This window comes from Channa argus, chromosome 3, assembly GCF_033026475.1.
Source record: "Channa argus isolate prfri chromosome 3, Channa argus male v1.0, whole genome shotgun sequence".
Taxonomy (NCBI): Eukaryota; Metazoa; Chordata; class Actinopteri; order Anabantiformes; family Channidae; genus Channa; species Channa argus.
Genome location: NC_090199.1, coordinates 20,028,776 through 20,049,316, shown reverse-complemented (window position 1 = coordinate 20,049,316; position 20,541 = coordinate 20,028,776). Strand labels below are relative to the sequence as shown.

General features: G+C 37.0%; 1 protein-coding gene across 7 annotated transcripts in view; it reads right to left on the bottom strand.

Moving 5' to 3' along the window:
* LOC137124272 (zeta-sarcoglycan) overlaps positions 1–20,541 on the bottom strand; it is a 315,366-nt gene that overhangs the window by 33,093 nt on the left and 261,732 nt on the right. For all 7 annotated transcript variants that reach the window (XR_010913939.1, XR_010913938.1, XM_067499090.1 and 4 more), the window contains 2 exons: positions 8,405–8,527; positions 7,165–7,237 (listed from right to left, as the gene is read on the bottom strand). Coding sequence is in view for 5 of the 7 variants with exons in the window: in XM_067499090.1 (XP_067355191.1) it covers positions 7,165–7,237; positions 8,405–8,527 (196 nt within the window). In the remaining 2 variants the exon portion in view is untranslated. The remainder of the gene's footprint in view (positions 1–7,164; positions 7,238–8,404; positions 8,528–20,541) is intronic.

Below are 20,541 nucleotides of genomic sequence, written 5' to 3'. Positions count from 1 at the left end.
AAATTTGTGGTTTATGAAATAATAAATGCTTAATTGTTTAAATTATGTAAATCAGTCAACCAACTGATGCCACCAGGGAATCGCCTGTGATGAAGCAAAAAAAGAGAGAGAAAGAAAGTGCTGAAAGACAAGAATGTGTGAGAAAACCAACCCTGTCTGCTAAAACTTACATTTGTATTTAACTAAACTAAAATAACATTTTTGTATAATCAATGAATGGATCTTCTACCAATGCTCTATAGAATAAATGTGTTACATTTATAATTGGTAAACAAATCTCGAGGAAGGTGGTGGGCATACAGACCAGACATTGTTTTAAGAGTCCAGTATGGGGTTGGGTTTAGGCAACAAAAGAACTCTGGTTAAATACCTTTATTCTCAAAACAACTCACACTAAACAGCATTTATTGGGTTAATTAACGTAAATGTCAGAGAGTGCTCAGAAAGAAAGCAAAACCAAAATGAGCGGAGCCAACACAGCTAACTGCATAGGAAGATACATCCGGGACAAGTTGCCAGCTGAACTGACCACTCAGTCATTTGCTTCCACCAAGGCTGGTTTGTTTCCCTATGTGAGGCTAACGTTTAAAGTTGTAATCTGTGAGCAAAATAAAACGACTTGTGCAGGGTCTTTTTGTCCTGTACATTACAAAGATGATTGATGTGACATTGATGGAAAATCCTTCTTCGTAAACTTAACATCGATTGCCCAAATTGCTAAATACAACAACAACCTCATCAACAAAAAACTTATTCTCTCACACTCTGTCTGGTGCCTGCACAGATATCTATAAAAGAATCAAAAAACAAAGGTTGACAACATTAAAGAATTACATCTTAATTAAGAATCAACACTATATACAGCTGATCATTATACTAGCATCTAGATCCACAGGTGAAAAGTAATTATTTATTATTACCTATAATTTTATTCTACTACAATTTGGTGAAAAATGTAAATTTCACTTTAAATTGTAACTAATAGCTGGGTTGGATTGTAATTAATAGCTACGTATTATCATGGATTAACTACTCAGTACAAAAAGTAGGTAAAATCAGCTCCAACTCTGTACCTGATTTTACCAGTTTGAATCTATTCGAGTAAAATAGTAAAAGCCAAGCTTTGGCTTTAGGGATTTTAACCTTGTTTATGTTGGCTGTCAGCTAACAGTAGGCTTCTTCTGCCATCAGAATAAGTTGTTAACACTAACTGGTAATGCTTCTGTTACACACGCACGCACAGTCATGAGAGCACTACATGTTTGGAGGTCTGTTCATAGCTTGATTTCTGATTGATTTGATAATAGTTTTGGTGTTGATTGATGCCACTTAGGGCTGAGGGTTGGTCTGATGAAGTCCATAGTTTAGACCTATGATGCCACTGCATGGAAAGGGTTCTCCACTGTACTGGTGCAGCAGGGGTCTTTCAATTCTGTCTCAAAATTCTCCATTTAAAGTTCATTGTTTTGTTGAGGAACCTGTATTCTATTAAAAAAACAGTCTAATTATTTATATTTTGTACTGTAATAAATGGTAAATCTAAATCATTCTAAAAAAAGTAATTGCAACATTAATTAAGTTGAAGATCAAATATATGAGGATGTATTAAATACAAAACAATTATGATACTGTAGTGAATAAATAAAAATAAAAAACCTCAAGGTTAATATACTGAGATTTACTGTAGTATGTATAAATGAAACAGCCTTGTGCCTTTGCCTTTTTATATGTTGAGCAAATGTTGTCATCTTCGAACGTTCCTCTTCTACCTAAAGTTGCATTCACAACGTTGTGGGTTTTGTAGCTGAAGTCCTGCCTCAGCCACATGTTGTGCTGATAGTGAAAAGCAGTTTTGTTATCACAGCGGCTTGCTGCTTCTATCACCAAACTGTACCAGCTACAATTCTTCAAGATTTCTAAACTCCCACAATGCAGCTTCCATCAGAAAAAACATCCACTACCAACTTTTCTACAGCTACATCCTCAATTTTGAGACTGTTTGTTGTTGACTGCCTGCATACTGTCAGTGCTGGCTTATTTTTTATGTTGTTAGGTCAGTCACTTTTATGAATGCCTCATAAGATATTGAACCATGTTGCTTAGGAAGATGCCAGGCACAGCATTTTTTTATTTATTTATTTTTTACAAACGAGCAACTTTCTGTTTGCTTCCTGCTTCCTCCCCATACACTTTATATTGAAACAGAAGCTTTCAAAAAAGCAGAATGATAGGAACGCAGTATACAGGGGCAATCACACCAAAGGCTTTACAAAAACCCTTGCATGGAGTTCCTCGAGTGTTCTCTGGACAGAAGGCTGCGGAGCATTTTGTCATTACCATCTACAGTATGTTGCTGTATTTATGGCTCTTCAGCTTCAATTAAATTTGTTATCAACATTTGTGGGAAACCAAACAGAATAGATAATTCCCTCTGAGTACTCCAGTTGCCTCCCACAGTTCAAAGACATTCGTGTTTTGCTCATTTGTGACTCTTAATTGTCTGTAGGTGTGAATGTGAGTGTGAATGGTTGTCTGTCCATGTAGGTCTCTCTGTGTTGGCCATGAGATAGAACGGTGACCAGTCCAGGGTGTACTCTGGCACTTCAGCCCACCGCAACCCTGAACAGGGTTAGCAGTTAAGATAATGCATGGATGAATTGATGGCATAAATACAGGAAGTAGCACCCCCTACTGGCACAGCATGAATATTTACACACTCTGGTTTAATCTGGCTGGAGTAAAAACAAAAAATGCACATTTTTAATGTGCTGATCTTTTCATAGGAAATGGAATGAAAAGGAAAAAAACACACGCTGTGACAATGGTGGAAACTACCCAGTCTGATTATTACTTGGACAGTGTGCTCCAACTCCAAAAGTCACCACAGTACCTGTATGAAATTCAGTCTTAGTTTTTATCTATGTCCACGTATTCTTGTTTTTGTAATTTTGTTTTCTTAGCGCATTATAAATGTTTCTTATGCTGCTTCATTTTTGAATTGCTTCCATTTATAACAAGCCAAGTTTTCTTTAAATGGTAATGCTAAATGGTCTGCATTTATATAGTGCTTTTCTACCTTATTGCTCCACAGGTTGAGGATTAATGCTCTCAAAGACATTTCTGCATGTGACAGGAGGAGCTGGGTAGCAAACCAACAACCCTGGGATTAGTGGATGACTACCCTACCCCTAGAGTCACAACTGCCATCAACTAAAATTAGACACTACATGATGGCAAATTATTACATTACCAGTAATCCTCAACATACGGACAGAGTGTGAGAGGACCGATGCGTGCTGTTGTTGCCATGGGGGCCAAAGGATGTTTTCGGTGTGAAGACACTGAGATTATCTGGGAATGCTCTGCCTCTCACCTTGTAGTCCTGAAAACCTTCAGAGAGTCTCAGCGACTCATGTAGGCAAAACTCAATATAAGTTCTATGGAAGGTGTTGCCCTAAGAAGCTGAAATCTAAATGTAAACCCCAATTTTTATTCCCCAAATTCAAACACATTTATTTTTGAACTCAACAGAATGATCCAGTTAGTCCTAGGATGGACCTTTTTTTTTTTCACCATCAGCTCATTTACCTTTCGCTAGTGTCCATTCTATGATCTGTTTATCATTTAATTTGGATCATTATTGTATTTCTCTAATTATTAGATCAATGAATACATTGTTTATATGTCTGGTCATGGGTGTTTATTATTTTGTTCATAAAGGACAGGTATCAAATATCTCAAAAAGCACTGCCTTTGACATGCTAGTGATTAGGTGTTGTGAATAATCAAAAATTAACTGGTATTAGAAAAGTGATAATCTCTGTGTGATTATCACTGATCTGGTGGCCTACAGTGAGGATAAGTCCAGTTGCTGATAAGCAGCCTTTGGGAAAACTATGACCTGGATGACTAAGAATCTCTTCAGGTGCTTGTTTTATGCTGGAAGTTGTGGATGTGCAAATCCTCTAATTGGTATAAAATCAAAATTCAGGACTGGAGTCATTAGATTTTTTGAATTTTCAAATGCTTGTTCCCCACACTGAATTTGCATTCAAGACTCCATGTGCCCAAATATAACTTGATGTTAGGTGTCTGATCCAATCTCTCATCTCCTCTTTTCAGTCTGTTGCAGTGTTCATGGTGCCCCCAGCATACAACAAGTCAAATTACCAACAAATCCCTGTGTGCACAGTTAAATATAACAAGAAAAATTAATATGCAGAAGTTATGTGCCCAATAACTGCAGACACTATATTTCTTGATAGTGTGTAATCTGTACTTTATCATATAACGTGTGTAAAATCTATCTTTCTTTATTTCCACCTTTTTCTCTCCCCTTCTCTCACTGTTTAACTTAAAGATGGATCATTAGTTTTAAATGGACTTCAATCCGCTCATTACATGTCCCATTTACCTTCACTGCATAATGCTGTACTTTTTATAACAAGTAAAAAAAAAAAAAGGGGGGGGGGGGGGGGGTGTAGGCAGAACAAAGAAATGTGGGAAGATCTAGACAGAATGAGAACAAGGGAGAGAAAAGTGTGCATGGAAAGACAGTTGGTTAACACGAGTAAGCTATGAAGCAGACAGACGAGGTCAATGACATGACAAGAAAAAAGAAAAATAAAACCTGTACATTCTTTCTGTTGACACAATATATAACACATCTTGATAATGCTAGGCTTCAGTCCATTATCTCTTTCCCAACCATTAAACATCTAATGACTAAAAACAGAGATAGCATGAAGCATGTAATCTTTGTGTGTAGCTTTTGAATGTCACTGTCATTCAAAAGCTACACACACACACAGTTTTGAATGTATTTATTGCAATGACAATGTTGTATGTGAAGTGATGTGTTGTTGCATGGTGTTTACTGTGTGAACCAAGAGTATGTTGCTTTTTCTCATGTTTTTACCACATGGTTTCATCACCCTCCTTATCTGCACTGACCTGTGCACTGACCCAAAGTTCTCACTCCTCTCTCTCTCTCTCTCAGTATCTCTCCATCCATACCTAACCACATACCACCCTCTATACCTTATCAGCTTCCTTCAACTAATACAACTCCTCCTAGTTCCTCCACTCCCCCCAAAGACCCCCACACAAATCTCTGAGCATGTACATTAGGTTTTATTTCCTCAAATACCTATTTTGCATATGTTTCAACCACTCTTTTGTCTTTTCTCCTCCTCTGTGAAGTGGAGTCTCTCTTTTTCTGAATTATATCTGAGACTCTAATTAAAGGTTATTGCCTAAAAAAGTGACAAAAGAGAAAGTCAGGGAAAAAGAGAGAATTAAAACAAAGGCACCTCAATGGAATTAAGGATTTGGCAATCAGAAGATAGAAGAATCACTGAGCAACAACAGTACTCCTTAGTCTTACTTTTCATACCCTGGATGGGCTCAATAAGGTATCTTATGTCAGCTACATAAAAACATTTGGGATGAGATTAAAGGCACCATGAATGGATGTAGTCCTAGAAGAATGGCAGAAACAAAGGACTCAGCCTTCATCCGGGAATAGCTAAAAAAGACAAACATTTGACTTGAATAGTAAAAAAAAACTTAAACCCATTAAATAAAAATAGTATTAGCTTTAACAAGGATTAGAATTCCTGTAAATCTGATGAAAAAGCCATTGAAAGTGAGGCTGGTAAGCTTGATGCAAATTGATAAATAAACAAATAAATGATTGAATCCCAAAATTAAATGTTCAAGAAGAGTCACAAACAACTGCTGTTGTATTATGATTCTCCACATATAAACATGTCTTTAAAAGTCTGGGATGTCATGTAGTGTTGTCAGCCTATCAAAATGTCAAATTCACGGTTTCTTTTTTAGCACTGAGCAGTGAAAAACATACAGTTCCAACTTCTCTTTTTTTCCAAACCACTGCTGCCATAATTTTGCTGAGTTTTTGTAACTTCAGTATGTTTTTCACTTGTACCAAACAAAAGAAACTGTTGCCATTCTGCACACCCTGAATTAATTCCTATTTCATTTCCATATCTCACAATCTGCTGCTTCTTCGACTCACCCTGCAGTAGCCAGTTTGATTTAATCTATACACTAAATTCCATCCTCCCCTCCTGAACCCTTTCCCCCTGTCACCCTCCTATGCCCCCTGCCTTCTTGTTCTTTTATCTTTTGATTGTCCTCTTCATCACCCTTACCCTATTCCTGCCTCCTTTTCTATCCAGCCTGTTTAGTTTCTGATCTCAGTGCTAGTTGTTCTCTTCCTCTGATACTTCTCTTTGCTTGTAAAGAGCATTCAGTCCACCCTACGCTGATGCTGTATGTGTTAAGAAACCTATACGCCCCTGTGTTAATAAATCTAGCCATCTTGCATATCACGCACACTACATGTGTAAATATGACCCGAAGCATATTTATACAAATACCTTATATATTATAAATAATTTTCTTGAATCCACTCAAGTACACTGCCATTGCAAACATGGCGTTTATTTATTTCATTTCATGTCACTTTATCAACTTCTCCTCTTTTCCTTTTTCCCTCTCTGTTTGTGTTTTACTCTCTGGTCAAAAGCCACTTCAGCTAAATTCTGTCTGACAATATCCAAATGAGGTTGAGGCATTTGTAATGAAGAGACTTCATACACCCCTGTCAGGTACCTAAAACACACTTCAAGAGAGAGGTTAGTGGGGACCTGCCTGTCAGCCACTGAGCCCCAGACCTTAACAATGTACATTGCTTTAAAAAACTAAACTTACTCTGATGCAAACTTCATTTTCACAATATCTAAATCACAACTTAAAAAAGGTAATAAAACTGAGCATACACCCTCCACTTTATGTGCTGTGCATGTTTCAGGGGAAGACTCCACTTGGTAACAGCCTAATCTTTGTACACTATAGCCTGGAGGGCTTTTATTCCCTCTGCCATTAGCACACATCTCTCTGCAGTAAGCCGATAACAAGCCATGAGCACACTGTAGCTCAGGAATGGTTAGTTAGCTAACTCAGCAGCTTAAGGTTTCACATAACAACACATTTTCTCTAAATTTTTATTTGAGGTGTTATTGTGTTGGACGTTTATTTACAAGAACATAAACTACATAAATGTGCTATCAAACTAAAAGCCAGACCACTTTTTTGACACACACAAACGTACAGAGTTAAATAATTTATATTACTTACTTTAGGTCCTGGAAGGGTTCTGCCCTTACATGTGATGTCTCTACAGAATGGCTGAATACCACACCTTCATTCCCTAGAGAGAGGATAGATGCAGCGAGTAAATCATGTATTTTGTGCGGAAGCCTGCATGAGATTGCACCATAGCTCTGTTTTCAGAGCTGTGACAGATACTTAAAATGTATGACACAGTGCTTGGCCCCTCTGTTTGTGATATGAATTACGTTCACCTACATTTACTGGTAGAATGTAGTGTGAAAGTTCTTTCAGAAGTATGGAATTGTGTAGAATGGGGAGTGTTTGACTATCTTCTATATTGGAGACAAGGATTTCCTGTCTCACACTGGATGTCAGTATTGACTTTTATTTAATCAAATGGATAATCTTCATAACCTTAAAGTAATTACCCACACCTCAGTCATCATTTTTGCTGTCTTTATTACAAGTACTCTGATGAAAATGTCACCTAGGTGGCGATATAGTCCCTCTAAAAGATATCTGGGAAGGATTCTAATGCGAAATAGTTGAATGCAGTATGATCATATCCGCTGTTAGAAAAGGTTGGCTCTCACATAATGCAGTGTTTAACCCCCCATGTCCAGCAGGCACCTCTGCTTTAGCCTGCAGCCCTGAACAGATGCTTGGGGAAAGTGCTGGTCATGACACCAGCTGAGGCTGTAGAAAGCATGTTGGAAACTCAGCACTGCTACACACTTAATACTACACGTAGAGACTCTGACAAATGGTAGGCACATAGATAACAAAAAGGGGGTTACTTGAAATGGGACCAGTTTTAATTTAAAGAGATTCAAGGGGATTCTATGGAAATCCACATCTCAAAAAAGGTGCAATTGAACTCTCAAAGGGCACACATACATTATGGCATTATGGACCAGCTGTTATAATCCACTCAAATTTTAATTTTAATTTTTAGTTTATCTTTAATTTTCTGCAATGATACTGTAATGGTATCGTGACTATCATACACTGCTGAGGTTATTTAATTGATACTGGATACTGGACTAATTACAAACCAAACAGCGCCAAATCATGATGTGGTTTATTATCGTCATTAGTAATTACATATCTAGATGCAAAATTTGTTTCAGTTTAAATGGACAATTATTGGTTTTAAGATAATAGAAAAACCTTCTTTAATTACAATTAGTTCAAATGAACTCTAAACAAGAATAAGATGGATAATAAAACGTATAGAAATAGTGGGAAATGGTTTGTCTGGTACCTGTGACTCTGAGTTTCTCAGTTCCAATGCTGACCTCCTCTTCATCTGCTGAGAACAGCACAGTCTGTCCATCTGCACTCCTCACCTCAAATCTCTGACACTGAGCCTCCACCATCTCTGAACCTGTAAATGTGCGAGAGAGAGGGAAGCATGGGGTTAAACGGAGAGCAAAAGAACACTGACAGCACATACAGTCTACCATCTGATAGATGTTTTAGTCCAAAGCTCTTTACAAAACCATTCACCTTGAATAACCACAGTGGGATTTGACCTCTCAACTCCAGGAACTCTAAGGTTTTTCCTGCTGTGACACAGAGGCAATATCAGTACAGACATTGGTTTGATTGAGCATAGTCTCACAACTAGCACGACCCAAGCTCCTGTGATATGTAATCAGCAGAAACTTATGAAAGAAATCTGTCTGCGGCACTACATCCCACTTAGTCTGGATAAGCCACAGAGCAAGCTGTGCTCAAACAATTCCTGTTAGAACTACTGTATCCACAACATAGTCCACATGAAAACTGTCAAAAATTGCTCTGTGGATTAAGCAAAGAAGGACAGGGGCTTTTTCTGGGGAAAGAAATATATGTTAATGTTACTAATCAAAATTCAGTTTGCAATTGTGCTGGGGTGACAGCATAAATACAACGCTGGAGATGTAAAAATCTTAGCACACAATAATCTTCATGGCTGGATTTGACCAGAGGTGAGGGAAAAAAATCCAGACAGGACGAAATCAAAGAGGATTACATTGGGGCCGGAGATCATACAACTCCTGTTAAATCTGAGAATTATTACTCTTAACATACATTTTAGTTCCCAGGACAAAAATATCCTTTATCCTTTGGTTGAAGAAAAATGTTTGGGCAGAGCATACCAATTCAGGAAGAGCATTAGGAAACTTACATTTTGGTTGCCTAATTTGTACTTAGTAGCCACAAGAACTGTAAGGAAAGCTGATATGTTTTGGTTAAGTGTTGCCTTTTTACTTTTAGTCTTACTGCCAATTCTCCTACTACTCAACATGCACGGAGCAGCACTGCTATCCTTCTGGGGCATTTTTTTATGATGTCTTTAAGGCAGTAAGAAGCACAAAAATAAATACTTGAACACTGGTTTCTACGGAAAGCAACTATGTACTGTATATCCAAAAGCTTTAACCAGCAAAACTTGCATATAAACATGGAGATTGGTTTGATTGAGCATCTCAAGTGATTTTTGGCTGGTTTCTGTTCTAGAAACGCTTTTTTAGAGCGAGCTGAAAAGCTGATAGATCTACTGACTGTTGCCAAATCACCAAAGTGGTCACAATGGCAGTTGTTCTTTTGTTCATCCTTGTACTTTTCATTTTGTGAATTGGACTGTGATGTACCACTGCAGCTCAATTAAAGTATCTTTCTCTCTACCCTATCACCTTCCTTCACTGTCTTAGCTCCCAGGCTTTCACAAGTGCCAATTAGAAACTCAGGGTACCTTGTCAGTCATAATCAAATTTTATTAGCAGCTATCTATCTGGGATTAAGTTCATTTTGTCACCTCTGTATCTCACAGTCTGTATCCCATCTCTCCCTACTGGCATTTTAACTGTGTAAAAAAAACAACTAAGGTTTGTGTTGTGAAAAGCTCAGTCTAATGTAAGCTGCCTGTAAATATGCAATGTCTTAGTAGAAAAAGTGGGGCAAAAGGGAGATATACTGTATGAACATAGTCTGAGGAAAATGTGACAAAGACTTTTCAGATATTACAATAGCAAAACAGTTGACAAGATGTGTAAGACAAAATACAGATAGGCCTGATTATAATTTTAGCCCCATTACGGTCAGGAGACAGCTGCTGTTAACAAATACATCAGCCCCTGTCAGGTTTTCTTAGACATACAATTGTATATCAGGCCTTAACTGCAGTGTTATGTGCATGTAATGTGTGATCACATTATAACTGAGCCTATGGCTTTAACAATGTTTTGTATCTTACATTATATGTGTGCTCACAACAGCAGTGAAAAATTGAGGCAAAGAACTTAACTTGTTTCAAATGACTGCTTAGATTAAAGTACTGACAGATAGTGGAGTGATGATGGCTGGCAGAAATATCTCAGCTGAGCACTTTTACTTTAGGCAAAAAACAGTGATGTAGTGTAGCAATGCAACATAAAATGATAAATGCGTCTACATTAGAATTTTTTCTTATAACATATATATTTTAAGTTTAGGCTGATCGGCCACATCTCTGAAACTGGTAATCTTAATAACATCATGGAGAACAAGTGTCAGCAGCTATACAGCCCCATACGCAGCAAAATGTGATCCACCTTTTTTAAAAATACGGTTCAGTACAGTAATAATACAAAATAAAGGTCAAATATCTGGAGCAGATTTTAGCCAGTGCTGATAAGTGGTTAACCTATAACACATCAGCATTTGTTAGTTTAATAATGTTTTTATAAAAATAATATAATATTTTAATTTTAAAACCAACAGGTAGTATTTATATTGTGGCTGATTAGTTCTAATTGGTGTGTCAGTGAGCAATCCGGAGAGAAACATTTTCCAATGCTTATCTGATTATTTTTGAAAAACATTTTCATTTTCTGCCGAAAATAAAATTTCTCAGAAAAACAATGTTACTTTTCGTGTTATAAGATAATTTTTCTCTTTATCTTAAGACAAAGAGGTAATTTATTAAAATTCAAACCAATCTCTCGTTAACTCCTGGAACATTCATCCAATAGATCAGTCAACCCTGTCTCCTAAAAAATACAACCCACACAACTAAATTGCAAATGCGATTCCATATATAATCAAAGTTATGATGTATACAATAATAAAATACTTAATAATGCTGTAGTCACAAAAACTGGACACTGTACTGCAGGACCACATATTTTAGCAGACTCGTCCACCACAATATCTGATCTTGCATCAGTTGTATATGTTGTCTGGTAGCATTTTACAGATACATTCAGTATCAACTTATTTGCAAATCACCATTTACATTAAATGTCAACATATTCACATTAACGTCATTTCATTAACAGGAAACGTAATGTGGTTGAAATTACATTTCTTGGGAAAACGTAACCATGTTTACAGCTTAGTTATATAGAAATGTAATTTATAGGAGACGCGTCATGAAGTCACACATGAAACATTCACTGTATAATTTGAATAAATCCCGTTGCAAACGAATCCTGGATTCTACAAAACAACCACACACGCCTCAACACACATAACTTGGGGATGTCTGTTGTTCTAAAGAGACAGATTACTGCGGATTATTAATCGTGTGCCCCCAGACAATTCTTTCTTTGGAAGTTTTACAGAAATTAAATTGTTTTTTTTGGCAAGGCTTTACAATGCTTTTCACTGTATGATAATACAACATCAGAGAGTGGACTGATAGAGCATTAGATTAGTGTAGGTTAATAATCAACAACATTCACAGTTATTTGCTGGATTTTTTTTCTCAGCTCACAGTTATAGAACCTTTTGGGTATCTGCTGCCTCCAATATGACAATTTTATTTTTGTTATTTTGAGATAACGAGAAAAATTATCTCATTATGAACAGAAAACGTCCAGAGATAACGAGATAATTATTCTGTTATCACAAGATAATGGCATAAAAAAAAGATTCTCCATCCACGGCCGTCTTAGCTTCCGTACATTAAACGTAATTATCAACAACATGTGGAGAGTGAACATGTGGACAACAATAACTATCTGATCTTTTTTGTTCATCTTGTCCTGTAATCTGCAGGTAGCTAATGTTAACTCTCTGTAAATTAAGAGCTTTTGGTCGATTAATTTGCTCCTGCAAATGTCTCACCCACTGATAACACCAAAGTAATTCTGCTGTCACCAATAACAACAGGTCTCCTCATTAGGCAGACATGTTAATTGATGCACTGATTTAAATAATCACTTCCTGACAGGATTTCCTCTGTTGTCACAAGTGCCTCCCTCAGCAGGATCCCTCAGGAATAATAAGGCTTTTAAAATATTTCACTGATGAAGAGATGTTCTAGAGAAAGATGCTTACAAAAACAAGCAGAAACAGTGGAGTACATGTTACTGAGGTCCTTATAGTACATATAGACTTTATTATAGGGGATGCAAACTTCTGCATAGATATATATTTTTATCTTTCTTCTTATAAACTCAGTTGTACTAGCTGAATGTGCATTCGATTTATGTTGAAAAAAAATCCTTTTTTTTTTACTCATTTTGCCACTACAGTGTATGGTGTTGTATGGTGGCTGTGCACTGTGTTTGGTGTACTACTACTTTCAAAAACAAACCTCAGAATTTGGGATAATCAATACAGTTTTCACCTCCCTTTTGCTTCTTCAGTTCAACCTCATTATATAATTTGTGTTTTCAAGGTTTACACAAAACTTTTTTGAGGTTTTAGCAAATTATACCATTTCAACTTATACCAGAACTTGTGGAAAAAAACAAAATCAAGGTATCTAATCAAGGTATCATGGTGCAATCTTAATTCTGTCTGGGTTGTCTGAGTGTTGATCTGCTACACAGACATGAAACCAGTCATTACTAAGCACCAGTAGATGACTAACTACTTTAGTCACAGCTGCAGAGCCTTTCTGTTAGATATGGCCTCACAGGATAAATGCCACATATTAGAGTCCAACATTAAATATTAAACAGCTTTGTGTGTGTGTGTGTGTGTGTGTGTGTGTGTGTGTGTGTGTGTGTGTGTGTGTGTGTGTGTGTGTGTGAACTCTCTCTTCTTGTTAGCAAAATGACTGGAGGATGTTTGCAGTAATTTTAATATAATAAATACAGAGGAAGGTTTAACTACAACCACAGGAATCGAGTTGAAAATTGTTTGTGATGTGAAATGTCTATAGGTGTTAGAGAAACCCCATTGTATTAAAACAGGTTACTGTAAAATCTTTGTCCAAATAGTTTTAGCTATTTTGTTTTACTCTTACGTTGATCTGAATGCAACTTTACAAGATATTATTAAAACTTTACAAAATTCTAAGAAAGGATTTATACGCACACCTGTAAACTACACTTTAAACGATCCTCTGTTTGCACAAGATTTTGTTGGATGTTCAATGGCACATTCAAAGCAGGTGGATGCAGAGATCTTATAATTCACATTTTCAGATAAGTCTTTCACACTGAATGTTTAATTATCCTGACATGTCCCTTAATGGTCATTCATGTATTTCTAGATTCCTTTTATTGCAGCTTTAAGTTTCCTCTGTATCTGTTAGAGAGAGTCTTCTCCTGTGCTTCTAACTTAAGTCCTGAATATGGTAATAACAAAATAACTAATTTGCTACTTTAATGGAATTCTAAGTTCTAAGATTTGTTTTCTACAATTAATAAATTGAAGAGATTAAAACAGCGCCCATGCAATTTTTTTTTTTACCACTGTACATGAAAGCTTTGAAGCCATATATGAGGCCTGGATTTTAATCCAAGGTTTTGAATTAGTGCTTCTAGAAATGAAGGTATATGATGCAATAAGACAGTGTAAAAGGATTTGTGGGTAGCTACAAAGAAGACAGTGGCTAAGCCCAGTAAACAGAATGCACATGGTTGATTTTCCCAAAGAGGTCAAAATTAATTTTTAATTAAAATCAGCTTCACTGTGCTTTGTGCATATGCCTCCCTCCACCCCTCACCTTCTTTCCCTGCGGGGGATGAGAGATCACAGCAGTGGGTGAAACTGTATGTGACATACATGTAAATATTTGTTCTCTACTTGTGCATCTGTTCTTAAAAACATTTTCTGCATACATCCCTGGCCATGCATATTTGCATATGTGAATGCTAATATAGTTTACGGGCACGAAGCACTTCTAAAAAAGTAAATTTTTGTCCTTTGGCTATTTAAAAAAATAAAAAATAAACACATTTTGTCTTATTTAAATCACCCTACAGTTTTCCTTGGGTCATAATTCTGGCAATATGCTAAATACAGCATTATTGCCTTTAAGTAAAAAATGAGGTTATATAACTCAAGACTTTAGTGTTCTTGTTCTGGTTAAATGTGGATTTTATGGCTGTTTTAAGATTTTCCTGGCTGCTTTTAATGCTTGGCTGGGTCTGGCCACTGGCTAAATCACTTTTACCTTTTATGAATTAGAGTACAGCTTGAGATGTCCAGGCAGAGCCCATTCCACACTCGCTCAGTCTAGACTAAAAGGTTAGAGGAACTGTGAGCCTCTTCAGCAGGAACATCAGCAAAATCTACTTTGTACAATAAGAGTCGTGTCCGCTGACCCAATAGTGTTTTTGCAATAATTGAAGGTGCAAGGGCATCTTTATAACTGTACCGTTACCTTTACAAAAGAAAATGTGTGCGCCTTGAATATAATCTGACCAATCTAAAGTATCTTTGGCTAAAGTGAGCACACATAGTGAGGTAATCATGAGCAGAAGTGTTACATATCGTCACCCTCACATACACATTTCTCTCACAACACACAGTCTAAAGAAAGAGATGAACTTGTGGGAAAAATGCTGATACTGATGAATGAACACTGCTTAGAGAACACTATAAAACACTATTAAGGGTTCAAATTTCCTTTTAAATTGTTACAGTCTGTTGGTCAAATGTACTTTGTATATATGCTACTGCAACCACAGGTATAAATGTTAAGTTACAGTATACTGTAAAGACTTTGGGATTCCTTTTTTTTTTTTTTTTTACCAATTACTTTAGTGCTGCTGGATAGTATTGATAAATAATGCTTCTTTTTATATTATGTGTATATGTACATGTAGTGACATGTGGTGAGTTCTAGGCAGGAACTTGTCATGGGCCAGTTCAGCAGATGATGCACTACAGCAGCCAGAACTGCAACTGTGGGTGTCTGTGCCCACACATTCACACCATCACTCAGAACCACAGCATGAGATAAATCAGCACAAACTTATTTTTCTCGCTCTCACACACAGACACAGACACACACAGTCTAAGAAACCAAATAGTGTTGAGACAATTTTTGTTTACATACTGTACTGTATGTGACATTATGACATAGTATAAGCATTATCAACATGCAACAATCCTGCATCCTAACAAAGTTTGTAACTAAACTTTGGCTGCGGTTAAGGAAAGATTGTGGATGTGTTTAAAGGTAATAAACTCTATTGAGACAGTCTACAAGCTTAAGCAAGTGCTTAGCTTATGTTTATTAGCAACACATTTCTGACTAGCCATTTACCTAAAACCTAATCTGGTTGAGATATTCTATAAAACATATTTACATTTGCAGTTTGATGTATAGACATATAGTTTTTAGGAAATGGGGTTACGTGCATTCATAAACTACTTTGTAGAACATGCAGAGTTAATACTATGAAATTCAAACCTAAAAAAACTGAAGAACATGAGCTATACTTTCAGTATGCAGACAAAATAAATGATTGTTCATCTATAGTTGAAGCATACAAAATAACTTTCTCTTATAAGTAGTGTATTTTTATTTTTATTTTTTGTCCTTTGGTCTTATCCTGTGAGTTCAGGGTCGCCATGGCGGATCATTGTCTGCATGTTGATTTGGCACAGTTTTTACACCGGATGTGGTTCCTGATACAACCCTCCTCAATTTCTACCGGGCTTGGACCGGCACTGCACAGCTGGGGAGGGGAATGGGTGGTTAGGGGTTCAGTGCCTTGCCCAAAGACACTTTGACATATAGCCAGGGCTGGGGAATGAACCACTGACATATCTGCTATATTTGCCCTTTTTGTGTGTTTTACAAGGGGAGATTTTTCTAAGACGGGATTTGTGAAAGCCACATTATGCAATGTACAGCACATGGGTAGAATAATTTACTCAAATGCTGAAGGATTTTGCTGATTTTGAAATAACAATATTCATTGGCATTGGTATTGTGAGCCCTGGGGGCATGAAAGGAAACAAGAACAAGTGATCAGCTAAAGTTTAATAAACAATCAAGGCAGATACTTTGTTTCAACCTATTCTTTTTAAAATAAATGCAGTTTATCGTTCTTCCTCATGCTGAGAGAGCTTCATACAATAGAGAACATTTGATAAGCCAAACTGCAGTTCCCTCAGTGTCTCTGCATTTTCTGTCACTCAACTCCTATTAAATGTTACTGGTACTTGGCAGTGTCTCACCCAATGTTGTACCACGTTGTTGCTTTCTCCACATGATGCTGCAAACACTGTAGCTGTTTATACCTTCAAAAGTTACACTGATTTGACCTTACTTTGATTTCACAAGGTATTCTTTCTCTAGTTTTGTAGTTGTCATATTGTCCATAAATCTATGCATGCATATGTTAGGTATAAGCAAATGTGATAGTGCAGTTAAGCTGACCACGAAATGTGGTGATTCAGACTGTAGTGTAGTTAGTTGTGTATTGCACTGCATCAACTTGTTGTATCTATTATTCTTTTCCCCTTGCAAATGGACGGTGAGATGGACAAGAATAAAATGTTGTCCTAGTACACAAGCATCACAAACTAACAGTTTTAAAATAGCAATAACCTGCACTGTGTTTATCTTGGATGAAAATATATTACACACACCTAACAAGAAGAGGTTTTAAACAGCCACTCAAACTTTGCTCAAACACACAGTTAAGGGTCGTGCTATTAGCAAAATTGGTTTACTGCAACTGAAAGATTTACTCCTATTAAGATGAGTAAGATAAGAATAGGACACGACATGGTCCAGACATTAGGGAATACAGAAGGGGACAGAGGAAAAACAGAAAGAAACTGCATGATTTTGGCCCTGTGAAAGTAAACAACTTGGAAGACAACCATGATGCAATGGCAGGAAACAACAGGGTCACCACTTTGTTTGAAGTTTCTGTACCAGCCAGAAGGACAGACAGGTCCTTTGCTTTGCCACAGGACACCTTTAATCTCTTCAAGGTGTTTCTTAGACACCTTAAACGAAACTGACAATGATAAATGAGAAAAAGGTGTGAAAATGAGGAGAAATGAATGCTGGAGAAAGGAAGAAACTGCATAGCAAAGCACTTTTTTATTCAACTTTTGAATTTGCCACACGTGTAAGAGTACGATTCATGCACTGAGGGGCACAAATTATTTATTTAGAGTTGATTACAGTCATTAATATAGTAAGGGAGGATAGAAAGAGACACAGGGAGAGATAAATGAGTGCAGTTTGTCATCTACATTAATCAACCTGATCTCTGGAGTCAGGCCTGTGGGATGGAGGGATGATAAAATGGTAAAATTGCAGATAAAAAGACAGGTAAAGGTTGAGCCATTGCTCTACATATCCCTGGACACAACCAAACCACTATGGTCAAGATATTGCTACTGTTGCTTACCCTACTGTAATATTAAAAATTATTCACTTTCACAAATTAAAGTTTATATAGTACATACATTGTAGTCACAATATGTAAATGCTGCCAATCAACCTAAGAGTTTCCAACAAGTAATGCAATTCCTGTGTCTCAAATTAGGTGTGTATTGTGTGTCCTATTTATCAAAGGCCATACATTTGAATGTTGGATATTGTTGTGGTTATAATTTGATTTTGTTGTATTTAATGCCAAACACTAATGTCATGCAATAATATTCTTATTAACTGTGGCTTAGCCTGTGGCTTCTAATGGTTTTACAGAAACCAGTAGAAGTTTAGATTGAAGATGAGTTTACTAGATTGAAAATGAGTTTGTGCAAGTTGGTAGAACAGATGTGTGTGTTATATAGAAGAGAGAGCAATAACTAAGCGACTGTGGTGCAGGAGGTAGAGCGCTTGTCCACCAATCCCACAGTTGTTGGTTCCATCCCCAGGTCCTCTGGTCACATGTTGAAGTGTCCTTGAGCAAGATGCTGAACCCCAACTTAGTTGCCCCTGGTGAGTGTAGGTTGCAGCTCCCCCGTTTGTGTGCGAGTGTGAATGAGAAGCAGTGTAAAGCGCTTTGAGTACCAACAGGTAGAAAAGCGCTAGCGGTAAGTGGAGACCGTTTACCATTTATTGTTAAAACCTTAAATCTAGATTATAGGCTATTATTAATAAGTTCCTCAAGGTTAAATTAAAAAAGCCAAATCAGTATGTGTAATTAGACTTCATCAAATTTGATTAATGTTTCCTTTAAAAAAAAAAGAAAGGAGACATCAAACATAGATCAGTCCTGTTTCTCTCTAGCTGCTCCCCGTAAAACACAGTCCGGCCGTCTTTACACACAGAGTGACCCACATGTTTGAAAGAGGAGAAAAAACATCTGACAACACAGACTTCTTTTTAGAGGATCCCCTCCATTAGGAGTTGTGCTTCAAAGTATTAGTTTTAGGCCTAGGTTGAGTATTTAAGAAGGATGGGGCAAGGTTCATCACTCTGTAAGAAAATTTGTACAATGTTTTGAATAATAATGCTACTAAAAGTAAAATTGTAAATATTTTGGGGATTTCATTATCTACCGTTCATAATACCATTGAACAATCACAGAACCTGGGGAAATCTATGTACTGTAAACAAGGCCAAAGCCCAATCTCAATGGGCATAATCATCAGGCCCTCAAGCAGCACTGCATCCAAAACAGACAATTCTGTGGTGGAAATGCAGCCACCTGCATCTGTGATGGTGTTGGGGAGCCTGAATGGCCACAGCATGGGTAACGTGCACATCTGTAAAGGTACCATAATGCTGGTCAAACAGGTGTTGGTGCAACAAGCAGGCAATGTGTTTGTCAGGAAAGGCCTTTATTTCAGCAACAAGTAGAGATGATGTCTTCCAGTTGATTTCACAGTAATAACACAATAAGAAATGATAAATATGGTCAATGATAACCTATGTGTTGGTCAAAAATCTATGTATTTGAAACTTGCTGTACAACTTGTTGCTTTTGCTATCGTTACTGGAAAAAATATGAAAAAATGCAATGTATATAGTTCTGGGTTGTTTGCAGTCAAAGTGCACATTATAGTCTCTTTCACACATGTACCACACATCAGGAGAAAAGTGTCTCACAGGAGAAACTGCTTTATATCAGTGAGGGGCCAGAACATACATTAGGGAACAGCATGATAGAAAAATGAGGCTGTGGGGACCAGTGTTTTGTTTATGCATTGTCAGAGTTTTGCGTCTAAAAAAGAAAGATGCCGTGGCAATCGACTGATTTGGGACAGAGCAGCATGCTTTACGCATGGACTATCCAGACTTGTATGAGGGAGCTCTAAGGCTAAACTTCAGATAATCTCCAGAGGGTCTCACTTGGATATTTGTATTCGCCTCCGGATAACATCTAGAGAATCATGGGGCAGCAAGGCCTCCAGGGGATCAGAATAAAAACCTGGAAATAGTGTTCTTCATTTACTTCCTCAGGCTTTGTGAAGGCCAACCCCAATCCCAGAGCCATCATCTTACTGAATGAGTTGGAAGAAGTTACAAAAAAACTTTGGATAAAAAATTAATACATAAAAAACAAAAATAAAATAAAAAGGAGGAAGAAGAAGAAAATGTTAGGAATTAAGTGCACCGTATACAACCCGGAGCTATTGCCCTTGTTGGCAGAGTTGACACTGATGGCTAGTGACTTAAATGCGTCTGTGAAAATAATTAAATTAATACCCTGAAGTGACGTCAAATACAAGCTGCAGGAGCTAATAGTCATTTAAATATAAGTTAGTGAGCCTCATCATTTTATTTACTGACCCTTTACATTTGCAAGACTTTCTAGACCAACTGCTAGGAAGTGTAATGCTCCCATTTAATGCTTTTTGCAGAGCATGTACTATACAGTATTTCATTTAGCTTACTGCACAGATTTCCTCGCACCTTTTTATTACTGTGCAATGCACAATAGAGATGTCAAAATGTTAACATAAAACAATATTTTCAAAAGCATCAGCCTGATGTATAAATTCTTAGCCTAACATGCTGAAAGTGCCAACAGGAATATTAGTGATATTTTGTTTAAGAGTGAGCTTGAAAATTTCATCCTTTTATTTAAAATGTGCGGTCAAAAATGTTTGCTTTCCAAACGTGCCTAAAGAATAAAGAGTCATTGTTCTGACCCTGTGGCAGATATTTCAACTATAATAATATCACAGTTACATAACAGTTACATACACTGCCATTTAAAGGATAAAACACACCTTTGTTGTAAGTTTGATACTAAAAATAACAGGGTTTTG